General features: G+C 39.0%; 2 protein-coding genes across 3 annotated transcripts in view; one reads left to right on the forward strand and one right to left on the reverse strand.

Annotated features, from left to right (window-relative positions):
* Positions 1-21,375, reverse strand: part of thada (THADA armadillo repeat containing) — a 200,325-nt gene extending 178,950 nt beyond the window's left edge. For both annotated transcript variants that reach the window (XM_041789514.1, XM_041789513.1), the window contains exons 1-21: positions 21,312-21,375; positions 20,793-20,874; positions 19,804-19,913; positions 19,590-19,720; positions 17,751-17,899; positions 17,614-17,646; positions 17,472-17,520; positions 15,698-15,891; positions 15,480-15,574; positions 14,650-14,873; positions 10,584-11,293; positions 10,183-10,337; positions 7,560-7,715; positions 7,343-7,450; positions 6,877-7,000; positions 6,037-6,182; positions 5,463-5,691; positions 4,930-5,065; positions 4,694-4,830; positions 2,788-2,919; positions 1,441-1,598 (exon numbers count right to left, since the gene is read on the reverse strand). In XM_041789514.1, the coding sequence (XP_041645448.1) occupies positions 1,441-1,598; positions 2,788-2,919; positions 4,694-4,830; positions 4,930-5,065; positions 5,463-5,691; positions 6,037-6,182; positions 6,877-7,000; positions 7,343-7,450; positions 7,560-7,715; positions 10,183-10,337; positions 10,584-11,293; positions 14,650-14,873; positions 15,480-15,574; positions 15,698-15,891; positions 17,472-17,520; positions 17,614-17,646; positions 17,751-17,899; positions 19,590-19,720; positions 19,804-19,913; positions 20,793-20,865 (3,249 nt within the window). In that variant the 5' untranslated portion in view covers positions 20,866-20,874; positions 21,312-21,375. The remainder of the gene's footprint in view (positions 1-1,440; positions 1,599-2,787; positions 2,920-4,693; positions 4,831-4,929; positions 5,066-5,462; positions 5,692-6,036; positions 6,183-6,876; positions 7,001-7,342; positions 7,451-7,559; positions 7,716-10,182; positions 10,338-10,583; positions 11,294-14,649; positions 14,874-15,479; positions 15,575-15,697; positions 15,892-17,471; positions 17,521-17,613; positions 17,647-17,750; positions 17,900-19,589; positions 19,721-19,803; positions 19,914-20,792; positions 20,875-21,311) is intronic.
* A 1,666-nt stretch (positions 21,376-23,041) lies between these two features.
* Positions 23,042-24,690, forward strand: part of plekhh2 (pleckstrin homology domain containing, family H (with MyTH4 domain) member 2) — a 54,071-nt gene continuing 52,422 nt past the window's right edge. The window contains exon 1 of the mRNA XM_041789895.1: positions 23,042-23,157. The gene's annotated coding sequence lies outside the window, so the exon portion shown is untranslated. The remainder of the gene's footprint in view (positions 23,158-24,690) is intronic.

The raw sequence follows: 24,690 nt of genomic DNA on the forward strand, positions 1-24,690 counted from the left end.
AAAATTTTGACTTGTGGTTTGTTGACCCTATCTTTAATGTGTTGTTTAAAAAAAATGTAGTTTTTCTCTTTTAAAATTTTTGACCTGAGGATAATGAGGCTGGACGTGTAAATAAAAACAACATTTCCTTCATCAGTATTTTTGGGTTTGGGTGTGTGAACATTACGTTCTTTAACCACGGACTTTCCCATTAACGTGGCTGAGAAACACCTCATGAAGAGGATTTATTACAACCCTCACACCCTAGTTGTCTGAGGGTGCTTTCACAATAGGCTTGATTGTTTTGAGCCGCACCACGGTGCGATTCCTCCACCTCCCTCCCGCTGGCTTGCTTTCACACTAGCAACACGGATCCGTTCCTGGGCCCACTTGCATATGTACTCAGTCTGATACATGAAGTGGCAGTATGAACATAACTGGTTTACAAACCCACCAAAGAGAACAAATAAGGGCTTTTTTGGTTGTGTCCTAAACTCAGAGGCTTCTGGAGCGATATTTTTCATCTGTACAGTGCTACATATGGTATAGACCTGACCCCTGATTGCCTTACTGTGATACTGGGTTGCTCCAATCATTCCCTGACCCTTCCCTCTTCCTTGCAACAATCCCAGAGGTTTGGTATGGTAATAGCAAAAAGAGTTATTTTGAAAGAGTGGAAATCCACTTCTCCTCCTTGTTTTAAAACATGGTTGAACGATATAATTTGCTGCTTGTAACTTGAAGAAATCAGGTATTCTTTGTCTAACTTTCAGCCAAAGTTTCTTGAGACCTGGGGTCCTTTCACTGATTACATAAGGAAGGAGAAATGCCAAACTAGCAATTGACTGTGATTTTTTTTGTGCTTTCCTGTACGTAATCACTGAGCTGCTCTGTTTGAAACATACTGGTCTTTGGTCCTCTTGCCATTGCTCTGTGCCTCACTCAACTATGTACAACTTGGGATTGATGGACTCTCCTTATAACCTCTGTTTGATTCATGGGCATTACTAACCGCTGGACTGACATGAACATATTTATTTGCTGTTTTTCCTTTTTGTAAGGGGCCAGGTTGGTTGTTTTTGGTCTAATGGTGTTTTTGGTATATTTTATTGGATTTGCTTTGTATTTTTGTCTGTTTTTTCTGTTTGTGTATTTAAATAACAAAAATGTTCAGAAATAAAATGTATTTAAAAAAAGAGAGAGAACAAAGAAGAAGCAGCTACCATGGCAACCACTCGGGTCATGACCTGAGCAAAGATTGTTTATGTTTTAACCCTACTAAAACGGCCATCCTGCTTCCATGCATACTAAAATTCCCCCTTGTTGTGGATTAACAGCTAGCTAATGGAGCAGACTAATAAAGGTTTGCATGTAATTGAAGTTTAAAGATGAAAGCATGAGGCAATACCGCTAAGAGGATGGCAGAGAGGTTTCTATGTGTTTCTTCCTTCAGTATCTCACCTGTTCCTCAGTGATAAGTCCAGGGTGTGCGTGGGAATTATCCATGTAATGCAGAGGCAGACTCTGACACAACTGCCCTAGCAGCATTGACACCTCCTTCATGCTCCGCCAGCAACACACCAGCACCATCTGAGCCGTCACCCTGTAGCCCTCGCCGGCTGCAACACACAGTAACACATAACAGGGATACACACAGAGTTACATATAGATACACAGTGACGAATTTAAATTTATGAGCAAAGGAGGAGGAAAAGTTTGGTCACTTTTTGGCTTATAACCCTAAGAACCAGTGACTGTTTTATTATGTAATGTACCGTGTTAAAGCTTTGTGTCCAGTGGAAATTAAAATAAGTTATTTTATGCTTTTAGTTGTTCAAGTTGACTCTCTCTCTCTTTTTCTCTCTCTCACACACATGTTAGATTCATATATACTCTTCCAGCTGTAAAGGTACAGTAGTTTAGGTCATTTTATAGGATTCCTAGAAGTTTTGGTTTGTACACTTTCTAACAACAAATCTAAGGTCAAACACTGCCCTCATCAGTGCATCAGTGGTACTGCATTCACGTATTCCATTATTTAGTTCTCATGCAATCAATAATGGGTTTGAATGGGAATCACTGTTGCAGAATTACAACAGCCAGGTTTAAAGACAATCCTAAACTCTTTATCATGCCAAAAACAACAGTGATAACACTAAAACCACAAAATACATGTGAACTCCAACAACACACCACGGTGTGCAAGTGCAAACTTTGATGTTGGTTTGTGATCACTTTGTAATCTTTGTGCGAATTATAACTTCTCATATAAATATGAGAGTCTGCCGTTATGTTTTGTACAAAAAAATGTATCTAGTTGTATGACTGATTGCATTCTGCTTACATTTGTGAAACTAATAAAGATACCTTGATAAAAACATGTAGTCATTTTTTAAGAGCAGAGTCTAAAGGTTTATATAATAGTCTTTTTATTATTTATTATTCCAATCTTTTGTTTTTATTCATATGTTAAAGAATTAACAGGTCTATTTAACTTCACTGTTCTCTCTGTACATCATCATGTTTAATTTGTCTTTTGTGTTCAAGCTGCTCAGTGGAATTAATAGAGTGTTTTTAATGGGCTGGAGACATTTGTCTTGAATTTTAAGTAATATATAAAGTCTACAATCCAAACACCAGATTTTTTTGTTTTTGTTTTTTCCCTTTTCTTTTTTTCCCCTGATGTGAGAAAAGAAAGAAAAACAAATCTGGGGTTGTGAAAAATTGCAGTATCTCAACTAACAGGGTGTGACAGAAGATATTAATCTGTTTCAGGTTTGACACCATATTAGGTTGAGTGGATCTCACCTTTGTTCAGTGTTGGTGTGCATGTGTGATCATCATCGCGCTGTGTCTCCAGCTCCCTGGCACTTGTGAAGAAGTCGTTTGTGTCTCTGGGTTGAATCTCCTGTAGGATCCTCTGCAGACCTGCAGATGTCTCTGTATAAAGACAAACAGAGAAAAAGCACCCACTTTATTTATTACATATATCTTTCTGTGTGGTTTATTCACAAAGTTACATGACCTGTCAAGTACACTTCCATTAACTTGTTTTCTTGCCAATTAGATTTACTCAAAACATTTTCTCTTTGTAATTTATAGAATACAACCCGATGTAAACCCTGTCCTATAAACGAGAAAGGAAGCTATTACAATATGTTGGTCTGTTACGTATTTATATGAATTCACAACACAAAATGAATATTCACTTTAACTAGAGAACACCCTCCCCTAATTCTGCCATTATGCATTGCGGTCACAGAAGTCACCTTTGTGTATCTGCAGCTGATCAGACAGAGCAGAAAAGGGAGAGGAAAACAGTCGAGCATCCTCCTGTTTATCTATGAGAGAGCAAGACGTCTCATGTTAAATATAAAACTCTCCTGTCATTTTAACAGTTTTTATGCAGTTGTTCATTTTGGATTGTTGCGCATCCACAACTGCAGAAGGCTTATGACCGTGTCCAGCGGGGGGGTAATATGTGAATATGGGGCCACTGCGACGAGCCATCAGGTCCCTGTACAACCAAAGTGAGAGTTGTGTCTGGATCCTAGGCACAAAGTCGTACACGTTCCTGGTGCATGTTGGCCTCCACCAGGGCTGCCCCTTGTCTCCAATTCTGTTTGTGATTTTCATGGACAGGATCTCAAGGCACAGCCAGGGACAAGAGGGTTTTCAGTTGGGTTACCACAGAATTCCATCTCTGCTCTTTGTGGTTCTGTCGACCTCTTCAGCAGACTCTGGGGCGGTTTGTAGCTGAATACAAAACGGTCAGGATGAGGGTCACCACCATCCCAGTCTGCCGGAAAACATTGGACGGCTCCCTCCAGATGGGGAGGGTGTCTTTGCCTCAAGTACCTCGGGTTCTTATTCATGAATGAGGGTAGAAGGGACCGTAAGATCGACAGACGTCTACCTAGGGTAGACCAGAACAACCTTCCTTGCACAGATTTTCTGTTGAAGCCTAACCACTGAATGTTGAGCGGCATATTTTAAATTGTAAATTGTGCAATGCATGAATGATACAACTAAATAACAGTGATATAAGATCACGCACCTGTAAAGAGAAGCAGGAGAAAAGCAGAAGTGCTGTGCATATGAGAGCAGCAGTGCACGCACTTACATTTAGACAGGTTAAAATGAATAAGTGAACAAATAATTTAAATAAAAAAAACATTTTTTTAACATAAGCTGGAATTAACTGAATGCAAAGCGCTTCTAATAATCTACATTAGTCAAAACCTTGTAGACAATGCCCTACGCAGCTTCTGTTATTTTTTATCAGAAAAAGCTTCATGTACCTTTAAAAAAAAAAATTCAACCCAAATTACAGAGATGCTTACTCTTATGGAATTAGCATTACCTGTGTACCTCCGTGTGTGCTAAAATAGCAATTCACCCTGGAATTTGTTCTCTGCAAATTACAGACATTGATTTGCACGGGTTTATAAACACAGACTTCCTGCACGATTATTACAAATTATCAGAGGTCCCTTGGTAAAGTTAAATACTGTGCGAATTGGGTTTTTATTATGCTTTAATCTATGGACGACAATGCTGGTTTTCCTATCATAATAAGTTTATTTAATTTCTCATTTCCCAGTAAAACAAGCAATGTTATATTAAGACAATAACATAAACAGAAAAAATAAAAAAATAATCACAGGAAAACTGAGTAGAATACAATAAAAGAACATATGTACCAAATGCAGACCTGAGTCAGTGTCCATGGGGATGAGTCCTTCAGGTGAGGAGCTCTGGACTACAGGTGAGACCACATCAGACATCCTGTAACACACAGCGATCAGCTCCGACACCAGACATCTCCACTGCTCAGTGTGCTTTAGACTCCTGAAGACACAAACACACCGTGGGTTACTCAGGTGAATAAGCAAGATTAGGATAAAGCAGGCTGTTACAGGTGTGTGGCACTGTGCATGATGTGCTCACTCAGTGTTGAGGTGCTGCAGGACAGCAGTGATGCAGTGCGCTCTGCCGTACAGAGGAAAAGAGGCTGCAGCTTGCAGGAGAGACGACTCTGCCTGAGACACCTCAGACTGCAGACAGCTCAGTAAGAAGTGAATCACTGAGGACAAAAAACACATCAAGGTTGACAACATTTTTGAAATTTTAAATAAAATGTGTTTTAAAAACATATAACATCCTTAGTTTTATGATAATAGTATCAAAAAATATCCAAGCTTTAAAAGCTATATTTATTTCACATGAGCAGTGCATTAGAGAGGAATGAATTCATCAAAAACTACAAGCAAATTCCTACACAGTGTCCAAAAAAAAAACAATAAAATGGACATGACTGGATGTCGAGGACTTCTGTTTTTTGGTAGTTGTATTGAAACATGAAATGATGGTGTTGTTTGCTGTCTTATTGGTGTCATATTAAAGTTTGGATTCTGCTACCATGGCAACCCTAAATCACAAACAGTACATGCATGTTCTAATACTTAACATCATGATTTTACCAGCCAGAGTGTTGAGCTCTATGACGTCTGTCTCAGAGGCCTGTGCAGGAGGCTGAAAATCAATGCCTTGCACCTCTTGTTTCTTGGCACAGAGAAGCAGAGCCTGGCTCAGGTGAGGTTGGTGCAGCAGCAGGTTGAGGAGGTGAGCTGCTGTGACGCTGTCAAAGGGTTTTGTGCTGGTACTGAGGTCCAGGGCAGCCTGAAGGACGCTATGGATTCTCTCTGGCACCTGGAGTCAGAGAGGGCAGAATCAAAGCATTACAACTACTTGAGAACACAAAATCATGTTTTACCTAAAATGGGGAATTGTGTCATTTTTAAGGCATATTTAAGCTCTAAATGACAAGCTGTATTATGACTGCTCCAGTTGCACCTGCTTCAACTAATTCCTTGCAAGTAAATTAGATGCATCAAAATCTAATTAGACTATTTGTTTATATTTGGATTTCTTAAATGTTTAGATGTTTTTTGAAGAGATTTTTTCATATGCAAATACTAAAATGTTTGTCAATTTTTATCTATGTGCATTTATTCTTATCTAGATTTAACCACAGAGCTCTGTTCTCATTAATACCTGAAGTCCCACAGCTGATGGTGGTAGTTGCCGAAGTAAGGCTGAAGCCAGTTCTTTGACTTCCAGGAAGTTGCTTGCAACACAGTAGAGGACATTCTGAGCATATGCAGGGGTCACCACTTCGCCCAGAGCAAACACATCAGAGTCTGAGGAGAACAGAGAGAGAAAAAGAGGAGATGAAACAGACATGGTGATTAACAAGGGGTGGAGTTTGAGGACAGGCCAGAGAAGAAGAAGCTGGATAGTACCATACAAACAGCTGGTTCAAACACCACCAGACAGAGGTGAGCTGGATACTGTTAGTGCATGAAATAAGCCAAACATCAACATAAACATGTCTATACAGATCATAGCTTTTGGTCATAAAAACCGTCTCAGAGACCTGAAGGGCAAAAGGAGATTGGGACAGCAGCAGCTACCATTGATGGCACTGGGCATTTTAATTCTCTATCTCCTCAAAACAACAAAACAGATGTCAATTATTTTCAACCATTTCTTTTTGTCACATTGGACCTTAACACATCACTTGGGGCACTATTCAAACTAGAAAAGCACTCGGAGAGCGTAGACCTCCCTCATTAGCCCCATCTCCTAATAGTGAAGAACCCTTTCAAAAATTCCTGGATCCAGATGGTGATCCAAATCACTCCCAAAATCTAATCAGTTCTTCGTTATGCCATTTCTGACATTTCCTGAAGATATCATCAAAATCCATCCACAACTTTTTGAGTTATGTTGCTCACAAACTAACAAACAAACCCTCCCTACTAGTTTTTAGCATGCAATTTGTTGATACTTTAAAAAAATTTCAGTATTTCAGCTGACGATGCTTGTGTGTACCTGTGCTGAAGGTGAAGAACTGTCCCACTAGGCACAGCAGGTGAAGAGACATCAGACATTTGGAAAAAGATGCTCCAGGAAGCAGAACATCCAACAGACTCACAACCAGCCAGCGCAGGAACTCCTACATTACACATTGATACACAGATACGGGAATATCCTGTTGTTTATCTTCATCAAATATAAAGAGTCACACCACAGCATAATTCAATCAAAATGAACTGCCTTAAGCTAAGACAGTATCAAATTGTTTTGTCAGACCAGGACATTTTTAATTTTTTGTTTTGATGTTGGAACATTTCATCTTTTTAAATTTGGTTTATTTGTGTTTCAAAGTCTTTTTAATGACATTTTATCGTCATGGTAATAAAACATCCACTTATCATGAATATTTTTCCTTTTCTATAGATTTTTGAAGGTTTGACTGTTCTCAGCAAGCTTCTGCATAGCTGTGAGTGTTGTGTACCTTGTACAAGTGCAGTGTTTGTTGGTCTGTTTGTCTCTGCTGTTTGTCCATCTCCCGCTGCAGTCTCTTCTGCAGCATCACTGTGCTGTCCTTCATCCTGCACAGCAGCTGGAGGAGGTGATAATTCAATGTGATTAAATATAAATAAAATGTATCAAAAACCATTATTAAATACACCAAAAAACAGTCCAGTCAAGACTAAAGGTCATCAGCTGACCTTCTTCAGCAGGCTGACGGTCTGCTGCCTGACACCTGGTGACTGGCTGTTCAGATTTGGAGGGAGGAAGTGGCGGATAAGGTCCAATTCCTGTGCAGTCAGAACTTCAGTGCTGCGGTGGCTCTCACACACTAGACCAAGAGCATCCATCCTAACCTGAACACAACCCATACATAAACACATGAGAAATACAGTATCTTTGATATATCGTATTTATGAAATCATTAAAGGTCACATATTTTATCCCATTAAGAAGAGTTTATATTCATCTCAAAGGTCCCCAAAACATACCTGTGAAGTTTGTTGCTAAAAAAAAAAAACACCCCAGTATTGGATTTTTGCATGTCTAAAAAAACCTCTGTTTCAGCCCTGCTCAGAACAAGATGTTTCTGTGTCTGTGGTTTCAAATGTTAATGAGCTGTATGACCTGGCCCCTGACCACGCCCCTCTCAGGAAATGGATGTGGCTTAATGGATGTGGCCTCTTAGCTGGCAGCTGAGAGAAGGATCAGGAGAGGAAGGCAGAACATCTTCAGCACATATTTTCCAAAAGGTGAAGAAAGAGATGGGTAGAGGGAATGGATTTTTCTGATTCTTCAGGGGATTTGTGGACAGGTCAGGGGCACATATTTTTGTTAGAAAAGCCTGTAAAGTGTATTTTGCATTATATGTGACCTTTAAAACTTAATAGTCATGACAGACCAAGAGTTAGAGTGTCAGTCTGATTTGTATTTGTAGTTTACATCCAAGAAAAGAAATCTGATTTCCTGTTAACTCATTGAGTGCCATCAACGTATATATACGTCAAAGTGTTTTTTCAGCGGCTGGCACAAGGGGGTGCTCTCACGCACCTTGTGAGTAATTTTGGGGGTTCTGGGATACATAGTCGGAACACAGAAGAGACGGTAGATTAAAGCCACAGAGATCAGAGGTGGAGTCCCTGGGGTCAAAGAGCAGAGCGATCGTTACAAAGGTAATCTAAACTAAAAGTTCTAAAATAGATGCTGGAAGAAACTTTAAACTTTTGCCTGAGAAATCGCATACTCACTGAAACCGACACTGAACTTAACAGCAGTGAATCCAGAGAACAGCACGGTCATTCATCTGCCTATGCTGGCCAAGAGGCTAAAGAATCCCGCAAGGTCTCCCCTGTACGTCGGAGGAAAAAGGCAGTCTCTCGCCAGGTGGATGCATGCAGCAACGACACTTCAAAGACGGACTTTTCCGACCCAGACTCTGAGGAATGGCTGCCAAGTGAGCGGAGCGGATCTTGTTCTCCACCCCAGAACATGGAGGTAAGTTAACGTTAGGAACCCACTGATTATTCAGCCAAATTTATCAAATAAAACCATCACTCATGCTTCTGTGATTTCAGAAGCAGACTTGAGAGAAAAGCAAGCCCCATGCAGTTCTACAACACCGTCTGTTGGCAGAAAAAGAGGTAAGAACAAAAAAATTCTGTATTAAAGATATATAATATATATATAAAACATATTCTATATTATATTACTTCTATAATTTACAGGCAGGTCCAAGGGACACGCAAGCAGGAGAGGACGTGGGCGTATAGGGGGTCACGTGGAGGCCATCCAGTTCCAGAGTGTGAATGGCATGTAAGTTACTGGAAGCATTGTTATTTATTTTACAATAAAATAACATTTGTAATACAATTTTCAGATGTCTTCTATGTCACTGAAGGCAAAATTATAACATTCAAATCACTTTTTTTCTTGATAGACTCTCTTTCACAAAAATGCATTTTTCTCAGCTTACTAGAAAAAAAGTGGTCTTTTTGGTGAAACTAGCCTCTATTCAACTTCAGATAAATCAAGAACGGAACAAGGTGCAAACAAACGTTTTTTTCCATGATGAAATAGAGAGTTTGTTCTTTTATTTGAGCTATTCTGTGTTTTTAGAGTCAGTACAAAATATTCTGTGGGTCTTGAAAGAAGACTCAAAATGGCCAAAAACGCCGGCACAAGCCACTTTCCATTTTATAAAAGGGCTGGCACTCAATGAGTTAATAAGCTAGCCAAAGAAATCTCACTTGAAGATTTAACATTTAAGATCTCAATGTCTGGTTTTGTCCATCTTGGAGTACATGTGGCTGAAACATTAGTTAATCTCCATAGGAAAAACTGTCTTGCTTTGCTTACACAAATTGAACATGATCATAAACGATGATCCCTCCTTAATCTCTTTGTTGCGACTAGGATAACACTATCAGAAAGAATGTTTTTCCTTGTTTTTTATCTATTTCAGTGTGTACCAAAATTTCTTCCTCTCTCTTCCGTAAGGTTGATAATCTTGTTTTGGATTTTGTTTTGGAACAACTATACTATTACTGGGCAACAGACATTAGACACTGGAACTATTGGGTTCAATATGTGCACACTGAAGCTCCTCCATCGTGGTTGGTGGTGGAGGCAAACTTTGCTGATGCAGTAGCATTGAAAGCCTTATCATACACACCTCTTCTCTCTTCCTCTAAATTTACTGGAAATGTGATTGTGTGCAGTGCAGACGAAACACCTTGCTGGCATAATAAATCATATGCACATTGGAACAATTTTTCTCTAAAGAAAAAAGGCTGAAAACAAATGATAGCACAGCATGGTACTCACCTGTTCATGTTTGTGAATGAGAGCTTGTTGAAGGAGGGGCAGAGGCACCAGTCCTCCCCACAGACCCTCCTCTGCAGAGGGAACCACACCCTGAGCTCTGGCTGCCCTCAGACACGTCATCAGAGCACCCAGAGCTCCTCTGCTGCCTGAAAGACCTGACAAGGACAGAGTTGATGTGTTGATACACCAGCTCTACATTGTTTAAACTGAGTCTACAGAGTTTGCCTACAATTTCTTTATATATATAAAGAATGGATTAGCCAATATTGGGTGAGTAAGACCTCATTACTGTTGCCACAGAATTCAAAAGTTTTGCAACATTCAGGCCTAAATATGCAGCTTCAAAATTCCAAGAACAAAGAGAGAAAACCTGCTTGTGCAAGCAGATCTCTGAGTATCACCTGTGCTGCAGGGTTGTGTGTCCTGCAGAGCTGTCACCATGTGGCCCAGACTGGAGGGGCTGCAGCGCAGCAGCTTGGGCAGAAAGTAGTCTAGAATGTAGGTTGTCTGATCCAGCCTGGCCCGACACAGCACCTGAAGCAGCGGGGTCACCCAGGTGAGGTGCCAGCACTGCATACCGTCCTCCTCTCCAACAGCCTCAGAGATTAACTGGGCCTTGTGGCTGACAAACAGGCGTTCCAGCAGGTCCCCAGCATATGGTGCCAGAGTCTGATCTCCCATCAGGCCCAGCAAGCGGGAAGGCAGCTGGGGGGAAATCTCCAGCAGGAACCTCGCCCCATACAGCTCCACCAGGCAGCCCAGTGAGCCGTACTTCCCCCTCATGTGCCACTCTAGCTCCAGCAGGCTGTGCGTGAGCTGGGTGATGTAAAGGTCCTTGCTGGGGTCAGATGTAGAGGCAGTAGCATGCTGGTGCAGCAGGAGGAGGTTTCTGAACAGAGAGCGGGTCTGGTGGCGGACTCCGTCCAGTGGGTGCTCCCAGTGGGAGTAGATGTGCTCCAGCAGGTGTCGCTGCAGCTCAGAGCCCCCACAGAGGGACTGCTGGAGGAGAGGGGGGCAGGGCTGCAGCTCCCCCTGCAGGCAATCCAAGGCAGCGCTGCTCCACAGGGTCAAAACTCGGGCCACCACCATCGCTGTACTGGATTCCTTAATACTGTTGGAAAAATATGTTAACTTCTAAGTTATGTTGAAATCACTTTAAGCTGCTTTCCTAGAGCATTGAAAATTTTAATTAAACAAAAATAAGTCTGATTTTTTCTACTATGCTGTTTTTAAAAATATGTATTTTCTGCTCCTCCCGCTCATTCTTGATTTTTATTAGAGAGGGACCTAGAACACTGAGAGCTGAATGCACAGGACTGGTATAGACAATAAGGTCCAACAGGTCAGCTATCTGGGGCCAATACTTTTACTTTTACCCACTTTTGTCGACAGAAGCCAGCAATTTGATACAACTAAAAGCTACACGGAAGCCTTGTCTGAATTTTTAGCTTTCTTTGTTTAAGGTAAAGGGAAAGTATAAAGCGGGTCAGCTGATGCCACACACTACAGCATTTTTTAGCCCCAGCTGATTTCCAACTGCAATTAGGGTCTCATTTTAGCTGACACTTTGGTGTTTGTCCCCTTTTTACTGGACAGACTACACCAAAAGTCTGCCATTGGCAAATATTTAGTTGTTTGTGAGAGTCTGTGGCTGCACAAAATCTAAATAGCGCAATAAAAAAATGGTTATGGAAACAACTTAATTTTGAACAACCTCTAAAACATCACAAAAAAGTTTTTGCGCTCTCATCAGGAGGGTTGTCAGATGTCGATGTAGAGAAATGTATTTCAAAAGTGCAATGGAAACACTTTTTCTGCATTTCAACGTCAGAGGACGTAACATACAGTGTCACATGACCAGTCCACTCCGAGACAACATGCTGTGGTACGTGTGGACAGAAAAGGAGATGAGACTTTTCTTAACATTACATTTATACCCTTATACATGGCTTTTGCCATACATACGGACTGTGCCACTGAACTATCATCCATTGCCTTCGTCTTTTGTTCAAAATTTCAAGGCAACCCCCATAGATTTAATCATAACCGTACCAACACACTACAGGTTTTGAGCATCCAATTTCCTTGCAGCGGAGTCTCTAGGGATGAGATTTTACGAAAATCTCAGGGTCATGCCCAAAACCCCCTTAAATGGAAATACATTCAAAGCACAATTGTACTTAGTCGAAATTTAAAGGAGGCATATTATACTAAGTCATATTTTAACTCTTGCATACAATGTTACAATGTTGAGGATCCTTTCTAAACCATACCGATTTCATTTTATCAAGAGACACGCATCTTTCCATAAACCCCACAAACGAGATTACCGGCCTGTCTGAACAGCTCGTTGGGAGACTTGATACGAGCTGACGTCAGCTCGTTTTCCGGCTTCCCCATTGGACGGCTCTGAGCAGATGACTCCCCTCCCCTCCTCCCACAGGAGGCTCTCAGACCTGCCCTCCCGGCAGCTCGTTCTCAGCCACGCCCCCTCCCCAGCGCTGTATACACCGCTGCTGCTGTTGTTTGAAATCTTGCTCTCATGTAGATTTATTCCGGTCAGCATGTCTTCTAAACTTATTCGTGTTTTTTTTGTTTTAGTTGTGACGATAAATCTACTCTGTATGCGCTCCCGAAGGACAAAAGCAGCAGAAAGCAGTGGGAATTGTTTGTCTCATCGAGCTGACCGCCTGCGAACTTTTTTCTCTGCGCTCGTCACTTCACTGACGATTGTTTCGTCAATAAAGGACAGTAAGATGCTAGATCTGCCCCTAATCTGCTGCTAAAACATGGAGCTGTTCCCTCTGTAAAGATCGCCCAGGGAGGCTTAGAGCCACAAGCTGTAAGTCACTTTATAACATTACTTTAAAACGAGCCATGGGTCAGTGGGAAGCTAATGTGTGCTAAACTTTGTCATCAGTTGTTTTCATAACTATCCGCCCTTTTACCCAAAACGATGCCGTGAAACGTGTACCTTTACATTACTAAGTCTTGACTTGTGCTGATTAAAAGCCCAATGAATAAACTAAGCAAAACTCCGTGATCAATGGGCCCAGAAAACAGTTCGGCCCATTGTTCAGGCCCCAGGAAGCTTTGACCAAGCTGGCCAATCAGAGAACGGTAAGGTCACGGACATCTCTGAGTCTTAAAGAGACAGGACTGAAACGGAGCGTTTTCAGCAGTAGGCGAGATCTGCTGAAAATAGGAGTTTTCCTATCGCCAGTGTAAGTGAGGAGTTTTTTGAGCTGCACATCATAAATAACTATTCTAAAGGTGTCCCAAAATGACATACTTAAAAGGAAAAAGGGGTAAAATATGTCACCTTTAAGAAATATTGCTTTTACTTTGCAAAAAACTGCAACGGAAACACCGTTTGTGTCTCTAGTTTTAGTGTTTTGTCTTGTCACCACTGGCACAAATTTAATCTAGGAATTTACTGGCTAAGTTCAGTGACAATTTATCTTCTGGTAGTGATAGCCAACATTTCAGGGTAGGGAATTTTTCGCTGAGAAATTTCTATTTTGGGTGTTGCAGTCTAAGGGTCTATTCCCCCTTTCAGAGTTGTCTTAAGCTGCCGCTTAAAACACCGCTTTTTCTGATGTGACTGTTTCATAATAAAAGCATTTAAGCAACATAACAGCAGAGACTTATATTGTCAAGAATTTTTAGATTATGCATTATAGCTGAAATAACTGAGCTTTAGCAGAGTTAAACTACAAAAGCACTTGGAGAGCGCAGACTTCCGCCAAGGCAGCTCAGCTCAAAAAAAAAGATCCTGGATCCAGACGTGATCCGGATCACTCCCAAAATCTAATCAGTTCTTCCTTATGCCATTTATGACATTTCCTGAAAATTTCATCAAAACTTTTTGAGTTATGTTGCTAACAAGCTAACAAACAAACTAACGAATAAACTAACAAACCCACCCGATCACATAACCTCCTTGGCGGAGGTAATTCATGCTAAGAGTACAAAGTTGTAGTCTTTATGCAATCTGCTTTGTCCACAATCAAAGCCAATGGCTGCAAATTTGTTTGGCAAATTATAATCAAGTAACGAAACACACTTTAATCAGCTGTATTTGGTTCTGTTATGAAGATGCATATCACTGCAATGCTGGGTTACATTCCAGCACACAGACTATGAAAAACCTCAGTCAGGCCAAAAAATGTGTACTGCTACATGAGCACACTTCCTGCTGTTATTTGCAGACATCAAAATTGAAGAGAAGGAAAAAAAATGGTACATTTTGTAAATAATGGCATCTGCTCCGATACAGGAGGAGGTAGTGCCATTTTGTCATAGAGTAGGTTCATCTGGTTCTACTCTTTCAGTGTTAACTAGTTAACACTTAAAATTTAAGATGTACACCATAACCAAAGATGCAATTTTTACACAACTGCTAACCGAGGACTCAGATGAGCCTTTTAGAGAGTTCAGAGGAGATCATCAGATTTGCAGACGTACCTGACATCCAGAGCCAGCAGTGTGTTGGGGACCAGCAGCAGCAGATGTTCCCACTGCGGCCCTGGTAGAGAGCCTTTCCAGCTTAACATGGCCAGAGCTCCATGACACAGGTACAGAGACACACCTGGAGGTCGACCGTGGGCACAAAGACCCTCACACCTGAGCTTCAACCACTGAGGGGCAGATTCTAAACCCTGAGCAGAGCCAAACAACAAGCTGCTCACCTGAAACATAAAAACACGGACTCAGTTGTTGTATTTTTGGCTCAAAACAACTGAAAGTAACTGAACTTTAAAATGCATGTCTCTAGTAGACTGCTAAAGCTTGCAGTAGTAAATCAGGCTGTAATGGGGGTAACATAATCAGAATGATTTAAGCCCGATATGCAAGTTGAACCAACTTTCTAAGTAAAGTTACAAAGCGAGATAAAATTCCTATTTTGTCAGTGAAGCCTGGTGTCTCTGAAAAAGTGGTATAATGATGGATGATATGCTCTATGTTGCACTACGATTTATGGTTTTACAGGAACTTGTCATGTAAACAAATGACAAATTTACACAGAACTATTTCATCAAATAAACAGAAAATTACTGTGGTTATTCATCACATAATGTATTAAAGTTTGACTGATTTTGAGATGCCTTATTTAAACTTTGAATGTGACCTATCATAGATAGACATTTCTTCTTTTGAAGCAGAGGCAGAGTGACAAATAAAGTTATGCTTTATTTGTTTGATTGCATGTTGAAGGAATACATTAACTGTCAAAAATAGAATTTAATCTGTTATTATAGTTTTTGAAATCCCTAAATATTTTTTTCTCCACTCACCACAGAGGCGACTTCATCTCCACAGCCCATCACAGATCTGATCAGTAACACCACAGCCATGCCGGCTGTACTCTGCACTGACTGGATGAACTCCTCTACACACAGGAGGACACAGGTGAGAGGAAAATTATACAACTGATAACAGATTCCAATTTAAATATATTGATGTAATCTGCTCTCTATCACAGTATATTCCACGTGTGTGCATGGTTTTCTACCGTCAGTGAGGATGTGAGTGTAGCAGCCCAGAAGATCGCCTAGTATGTGTTCTAGTGTGCACCGACTCTGTTCTGCCTGCAGGGCAGCACTGATGCCCTCCTGAGATCTCTGGATCACCAGCATGGATGTCTTCACAGCGGCCAGACAAGACTGCATGAGCTGAGCCTGGGCTATGTGGCGTCCTGTTAGACCACTGATAGGACAGTAGGGGGCGACAGAGACAGATGAAACACATCATCGCCAGCTTCCCTCATTTTTTCACCACGGGACCCTTTCAGACCAAGTCCTTTTGTCAGTGTAAAAGCAAACAGTTTTAGCCATATCTTATAACAGACACTGTGATGCACTAGACTTAAGCTAAGAATAAGATACATTCATCTTTAAGGTGCAGTGTGTAATTTTTAGCCTAGTAGCATCTAACAGAACCAACCTGATAAAAATGTGACATAATATAAACAGATATGCCTACTTAAATTAGTGTTGAATCACCTGAATTTATAATTTTTTTAATTTTTCATTAACTTAGAGTGGGCCTTTTCTTCATACATAGGGAGTGGTCCAAATTGATTTTTTGCATCTTGCATATTTCTACAGTACCACGGAAGAAAGCAAATAAAATAACCCCCATTTTTTAATTCTACCACCAGATGTGGTAATTTATCATTTTTACAGTTTTAAACATTGCACCTTTAAATGTGCAATACCAAGACAAAACTCGCTCTTTAAAAAATTACATTTAGCAGGAGGTTACTCTGATTTTTTTTTATGCACAATCATGTCTAAAATAGAGCTGGGCAATTAATCACAATTAGATTAAATAACAATATGGCCTGCTGCTATTTTCAAATCCCAGACAGTGCAATACTTTTTTTCCTGAAATGTGTCAAAACACCAACACCTTTTTTTGCAGCAGAGATTTCATGCTCTACACATTATGCATACATACAAGTGCCTTCATATCAGAATAGTTTACTAAAATCCTACTCTTCCTGTTTGTGTATATGATTGTCTTAATCAAAACGAGAACAGCTTTAAAAATTATTATCCCTTCAGTATAGCAATAGATATTAAATTTACTATATGAGCCAAAATACCAATTAGATATTTTTTCCAATATTGTGTTTGTTAAAATTTATGCTTATGTTTGTTGAATAATACACAACATGAGGGACCCAAAAATATTTGCAAAATATTGCAAAATTGAAGAAAAAAAATGGCAATTAGATTATTTTCCCAAGTCGTTCAGCCCTAGTCAAAAAATAATACACATAAAAACATGAAACATTAGAACTTTGTTCAGTACAAATAAAAGCTAAGGGCTCACACTTTAAGGTACAATAATGTGAAATTTTTCATCAGGGTGTACATTAGTCGTTTACATTATTCTGTTAGATATAGTGTAAAACAATGGCACAAGGCATAGGCACCAAAGATCCAGCTATAATCTGGACACAGGAGATTTATTATTGCACGATCCTTTTTGAATCTATTTAAGATAAACATTCACAGAATTATTAATTAAGCCAAAAAATCTCCAAGTTTAGTACTGTCATTTCTGATATTTGTCAGTACTGATAGCTTCTTCAGTTGCATTACCTGTGAGCTTGACTTTCCGTAGATATCTTACGTTTAAAGATGCTTCAATAAGTGAAAATAAACAAAAATTCTGATCAGTTTAAACTTATTTCTTTTGCGAAACTCAAATGGTTATACCTCATGCTTGTCTGAAAAAGAGAAATGAGAAAAAACGCAACACAGATAATGTTTACACACCTGTTCTGTTGAAGGTATTCATTCAATCCTTTGTGAAGAAACTGCAACACTGCAGAGGAGGAGGACACATCGACAACAGGTCTCTGTAAAAATCTATCAGCTTTGAACATCCTATTTTTAAAAACCAGAGTTTCACACATACCTTCAGGCAGCAGTTTGTTGATGCATTTTTCCCCTGCAGAGTTCAGAAGAAAACTTCATTATCATGATAGGAGTATCAGCTTGGCATTTCATGTGTTTAAAATGGACAAATCTGCAGGAAAATGGTCAGTGGCGCACCAATTATGAAGCCGTCCAGACAGGCAGTGATGGTGTCAACGATGTGAGGGTGTCGGTCTGGTGTTGGGTTGGACAGACAGTCAGACAAACTTGCACACAAACTGTTCGCAGTGCGCTCATGTAGCCAGGCTGGTACTGATCCCAACGCACTGAGGAAACACAGAGATATGTTACTGATCAGTGGCTGAACTTGGAAAAAAGAAGGAATAAAGACACTTCTAACTGTAAACTAAACTCCTTAAATAAGTCAAGTGTTTGCCCTGAATAAGACTTACCTTCCTTTGTCGTTGTCTTTTGTATTGTTTCTTGTGTAATTCACAGAGACTTTAGGCACAGCAGAGTGCATCACAGTTTTATAAGGAACAGAGGTTGCAAATGAAACAATGAATAATACGTAAACTGAATTTTAAAATTCAGTAAGTGCAATAACACCATGTGTGTAATACTTGCCCTGTATATTTCGACATATTTTCTGATACACTTATTTTTCTACACTCTCAAGAGTTAACTTTATTTTATTTAATCATATTTGTGTCTCTGTTATGTCATATGTACTCTTAAATGGAGATGAGCTGTAAATGTTGTCCCACATTAGATCTCACATGCAGACTGATGATATAGAATATCTTGAATCATAAATGAAGCATTTTTTCCTCCAAAAAGTAATAAGCAGAAAAATAACAAATAGCCCTGATTTGGATATTTGGATTTGCATTTTGTTACTTTCAAATGTATAGCATTATATTTATACTTATGACTGGTTATTCTTCTGTTGTTGTGATTATATTTGTCCCAAGCACGGTTCTGATAGTTTTGGATTTTTCATTAGTTTTTATTTTTATTTTGTTTTTACTTTTATGTTAAATTTCAGTTTAGTTTTTATTATTTTTTCTTCACCTTTGTTAGTTCTGTTTAGTTTTTTTTTCTTCTCGTTCATTAGTTTAGTTTAGTTTTTATTTTGCAAAAATGCTTTTTTTAAGTTAATTTTTTATTAGTTTTAGTGTTAGTTTTTAGTATTATTGGCAATATGGGGAAATTGTTAAGGGCGAGACCCAAAGGGGCTCTTCACTTTCTCTTTATTTATTCAATTTTTATGTTTGCATACAACTCAAGACTCAAAGATTTTACACTCTCCAGGCATGGATGTCCATGTCAGTCAGTCTGCTGCTGTCAAAGACAAAACTAAGGTGACTTTGTCTCTAATTTTAGTTTAGTTTAGTTACTTTTGACAGCACAGAATTAAGTTTCAGTTAGTTTTCATTTTTGTAAAGCTTAGTTTTTATTTAGTTTCAGTTAACTAAACTGATTTTTACATTTTAGTTTTAGTTATTTAGTTAGTTTTTGTTAACTATAATAACTGTCCCAAGCTTAAAAGCTTTTTCTGTATATGTTTTCTTCTCCTAACTACTCCCAGTAACTTCCAACTTGAAGCTAAATGTCCCTTTCTCCTTTTCACTGTCCTTGCTACTAACATAATATCCTGCTTGAAAGCTGCAATAAATGCAGTGAAATAGACAAGTTCTGGAAAATAGAGAGAAAATGATAACAATCATATAATGCACCTAATGCCTAAGCTAGTTTAAGACTTCTTACAATATAAAATATGACTTTTAAGAGGTTTATATAACTTTTTCAGGTTTGCCTAATAAAGGTCTTGACTGAAACGTGGCAAATAAATACCAATAATGGACAGGGTGTTGGGAGTTTTCTTTGAAATGACTTTAAACTTTAAAATTACAATCCAGATTTTTTCTAGCACAATATAAGTAACTGCAGGACTGAATTTTACTGTACACAAAAATAATCAAATAAACGTGAAAAGAAGACTGACACAGGTACCTGGCTATGGCTCGCCGTAGGGGGTTTTTGGCCTGCAGAGAGGTGTAGACCACTGATAAAGTGTGCAAACAGGCCTCCAGCAGAGCTTCATCATGCTTTCCTTCACTCAGAGCCTCCAGCTGGCTCCCTGCCTGTTGCACAAAGGAGTACAAAATTATTAATACAAAATATCTAAATAACTTTGTATTATAACTTGCCATTTTCCAGAACTGACCTTTTTAACCAGCTGAATCTGCTGCACAGGATCTGTCATCTCCAAGCATGACTGGAGGGTTCTGGCAACCTGACGGACTTCATCTTCTCCACCATCCACAGAGAGAGATGCTGGGAGACAACACAACACGGCAGAAGATTTATTACGAAGCAGCAATGAGATGACAATGAATAAACCTAAACTAAAACATAATAAAAGCTGTAGTTTTACAGCAGGAACTGCCCCTGCAACAAGTAATTGTCAGAAAGTCAAAAGAGCAGAGAAGAGCACACTAGTGAACAGAAAACACAATGAATCAGTTTCATTACATGCACAGAGGTCACACTGGTAAAAGCACATTAACACCATTACTCCACATGTTCACTTTCTTTAACATCTCCTGTTGTGTTCTTACATTTGCTCAACTTGGCAATAAAAGTCCTGCTAAAGTCAAAGCAAACAATTTGATTGTTTGTGTTCACACATGAAGCTCACTCTAAAAAAATTTCAGAAGTATTCACATCCATATGCCACTGAAGCAGCAGTGCAGCAGTGGGAGCAATTTGAGGTTAAGCGTCATGCTCAAGGACACAAGTGGCTGCTGCAGGTAGGGACCGAACCCCCAGCCTCCAGTCTGGGAGGTGACTGACCCTACCACTGATCCACAGCCAACTCGTTATTTAAAAACTAACAAAAATGGCAGCTGGTATCCAAACTCACGTAATCATTAATTCTGAAAGAGAAGGGTTACATTTTCTTTCATGACCTCCATAGTAGATGAATGATGGAGGGGGAGGAGGAGAAAGAGGACAAACATTTTTAAACTTGGGGATATGGAAAACAAAACACCATCTTGTTACATTCTGTAGTTCATGAACCCTAAAGTTTCAGACACACATGGTGCAAAATCGATTTTATATCTTTCCATGAGCATCAGCAGGATTCAATAAACCTGTTAATTCTTCTGTTTCTCGTGGTTAGTTTGCTCATCTGTGGATTCAATACTTTACCTATCAGCAGGTGTAGTTTCTGGTCATCCAAAACCACAGCCTCCACTTTGGCTGTTTTCTTCTTCACCACCATGACTCTTCCCTGTGTGAGAGGGATAACAGTTCAATTAGAATTACTGTTATACATTTTCAATTGTATCTCAGATTGTTGGGAAACAACCTGGGGGTTTTCAGGCAACAACATCTGTCAAACTGAATGTAAATCAGTTTGTAGTGTTCCTTTTGAATGAAAAAATCACATCGCACTTTGAAAGAATCAATGAACCTCCTCTAGGGCTAAAGTATAATAGAGTGGGTGACTTTAGGCTCACTTTTAACAGTTTCTGTCCTTGCTAACAGTCTCCAAAAGTACCAACGTCTATGTTAGCCAACTTATGCTAGCTGTCTGACACTGGCTCTACGTTCACAGTTGAAATGTGACAAAGACACTGACAGAAATAATTCAGCAAACATAACAGAGCTCTCACGGGGAGCAGAACAGCTCAAAAAAGCGTGAAGTTTAATAAAAGTAACATTCACCTCCGTTCAGCATGTGTTTTCCCTGCTTCAGCTGGAGGCTAACAGAACGGATGGTAAGTTGCAGCATAGCACACTTTGATTTCCGGTTAGTACTTTCAGAATAAAAGCAACTCCAAAGACAAGGCAAAACAACAAAAGAAAATCCGTATGAGAATTTTATGAAAAGATTTCCTTTTTATGTATTGCATGGTAAAAATAATAATAATAATAATAATTAATTACTTGTGGTAGATTTGCTATTAGTCTTTTTTTTTACCCCGTTACACTGATATCATCCATACATCACATCAGAATCAAAAAGAGAAATAAACTTTTCATTGTCAGGGGTAAATCTTTCATTACAGCTGTTCATATTTAGAGTAAAAGTATTAATATACCACTAAAGTATGTGATACTTGATATAATACCTAATTTATTGCCCATAGTATCAAAAGAAAACGCAATTTATTTGAAGAAATTAAGATTTTAAAAAGGAAAACCATATATAACATGGCTTTTATAAATTACAGTTTTATTTAACTTGGATTTATTGTAGATAAGAAAACTTGTTTATTGAAAATAAGTTTTGCTTTATCACCCAGCATATGCACATTTAACCTACTAGATGGAGGCCTGATGTGTACAGTAACACTTTCAGACCATTTTCTAGTCAAATGAAAGTCAAGCTACCCATCGGTTTCCCTCAGTGTGCAAAATAAGACTTATTTTGGATTCAGGACAAACATCGTGCAAGAAGATAAAGTTGAAGATTCTATGTATTATGTGATGTAAGTATATTTAATGCACTTCAAATCAGTCTCACAGTTTTGGAGAATGTTGTTGTTTATCCATCCACTCATCCAGGACATTCTTGTGAACACAATGCCTCACACTTTCAGAAATGTTCTTCAACTTTTGCAAAATTATCCGCTTTGACTCAGTGAGGATCTCTCAGTTTTGGAGGTTGGAGTCAAAGATCAAGACCCTTAGGCCTTCATGTCCATCCCTTGCTACTGAATGCAATATCTAAAGAGGAAATTTATTTGAAATTTGCACTCATGTCCTGTCTGATTAAATGCGTTGTTGAGGTTAAAGGTTAAAGGTCATTGGGCCTCATGTTCATTCCATGCTGATGATATTTACAAATCACACAGAAACCACTTTAGCCTTTCTTTTTCTCCCTACACTGCACTTTCTTTTTTACAGCAGTTGAATACCTCACAGAGGCACATAAGACTTAGGTGTAATAAAATCAGGATTTTTTCATGATTGTTTAAAACTTTAACTCGTGTACATATGCCAACATAAAGGCATTACATTTATTTGGAAATAACCTCCTGTATATTTTTTGTTCAGTCCAAATATGTAGAGATGAAATATCCATAGATGTAAGCATGACCAATTTTCCGCAGATGTACATTTTATTTTTAACCATACAATTAACATGATCGATTTTTCCCTTTTTAATTTGAAGCCTTGCTTCTCTTACTTCCTGTGTCGTTGTCGTAAATTTCATACACCATTGGTCCATGCTGCACACGTGGGACGTCACTTCCGACAAATTGTTACTAACCGCCCTCCATCCATAAAACGGCGCTCCTTCCCCTGATTGGCTGACCCATTCCGTCGATCAAACACAGAGAACAGACGAAGTAAAATTTGATTGGACGTGTTTAGCGTAAGCCACGCCCCTTGAATCCATCCGTCACTGACTTTCCCTGTGAGCTGAGATGAAATTCTTCAGTAAAGGCAGAAATTCCCCGTTTTCCCTCTTCAGTTTGGATATTTTTTACGAATTTTAGAGACACGGGAAACATCATGACGTTAAGCTCCTTGTGTAGTTTTCATCTGTGAAATATTCTCAAAGGTAAGTCGATAAACTTTGACCGACATGCAGTTTTTTAATTAAAAGGAAAACTCTGGAGTCTGTCTGTTTGAAGTGTTATTTGTAACATTAACGGCTCAAACGGTGTTTTACATTAATTTCTGTTCTATTAACCGATGGAGAACCGATATCACTCAGTCAAAGCTTAGTTACGCTGATTGGGTCTTTTACTTTCTTGTATTATTTTGAGATAAAACTGAACATTTGGATTCATACGTGGAATTTTAATTGTAAATTTAATGTCAAAACACTTAAAACAAGATTAATGGTATATCTTAGTGTTTTCAACTCAAAGCTTCAGTTCTTTGCATGTAGGCGCTCTTTCAAATGGCAGACAAGCTGTTTGAAATTTGAGAGAATTAAGGGTAAGAAATGGGGAATAGATATCAAAATAGAAATATTTTTTTCATTTTTTTAATCAACCAGAAGTGCATATCTGTCAGTTGAATAGCTGTAGTAGTGAACTAGAAATCTTTTTTACACTTTTCTTATTTAAAAACAAGTTTAAAGAAAGGATGACTGTGTTAGTGGTGATAATGGAAACATTTTAATTTTTGGCTCTGCCTTGTTTTTTTTCCTCCTGGTTGAAACTCTGAAATTGAACAGTTGTTTTGTCGTGGTCTAAATCAATCTGAAGGGGTTGCCTTTAAGAAGTTTTGATGTTTGATCTTAAATTTAAGCTCCAGCACACCTCAAAGCAATATTACTATTATTTAAGCATTATTGTCACTTTTACCAGCAATCTGTTAAATAAAACGCTGATACCAATAATTTTCCAAATGCCTGATGGCATCTCTGATAATTGTTTAGCGCCTGGTATTGTTAATGCATTAATTGGGATTAATTAAAGTCCATAATTAGTGCCTTTTTTGTTGTGATTCATCACACACTTTGGTAAAGTCACTGCAGCATCTTCATGGAGCCACAGTGATGTAAAAGAAGTCACCGCTCCTTTATGTCATACATCACTTTTAAAGGCTCACAGAAAGCTCAGTGGACAAGTCAAAAGTCATCTGCAACCTTGTGATATCAAATATTTACCATTTTACCTTTCCCATAAGCCTTTAGAGCTCAACTGTGTGGTTCTGGAAGTTAAAATACCTTTGGTTTCCCCATAGCAGATTTGATTATTGGTCATACTGTCATAATTAACCAAGCTAGGCTTCCCAAGAGTCTGTGAAACAATGGTGACAGTATGCTACAGTAATCACAAGCCTAGCATGTCACAGTGAAGTCTCACAGGACCATAAACGGTGACTGATGATGATGAAGGTTTATGCCGCCTTAGTGTGAAGCAATACATATGCAGCCTACAAAACACCACAATTTTATCATTAAAAATATAAAAACTAGAAAAAGCTGCATGAATGGTTTGAAAGTTTGAAAAACTACCATTAACAATGAAAAAAAATGAATTTGCAATGGATTTTGGAAGGTGTAGTTCCTTCGTCCTCATAAAGAAATGTGTACACAGTGTTGTACCTTTACCTTTTTCTCCATTTTAAAATGGGATTT

This window comes from Cheilinus undulatus, linkage group 6, assembly GCF_018320785.1.
Source record: "Cheilinus undulatus linkage group 6, ASM1832078v1, whole genome shotgun sequence".
Lineage (NCBI taxonomy): Eukaryota > Metazoa > Chordata > Actinopteri > Labriformes > Labridae > Cheilinus > Cheilinus undulatus.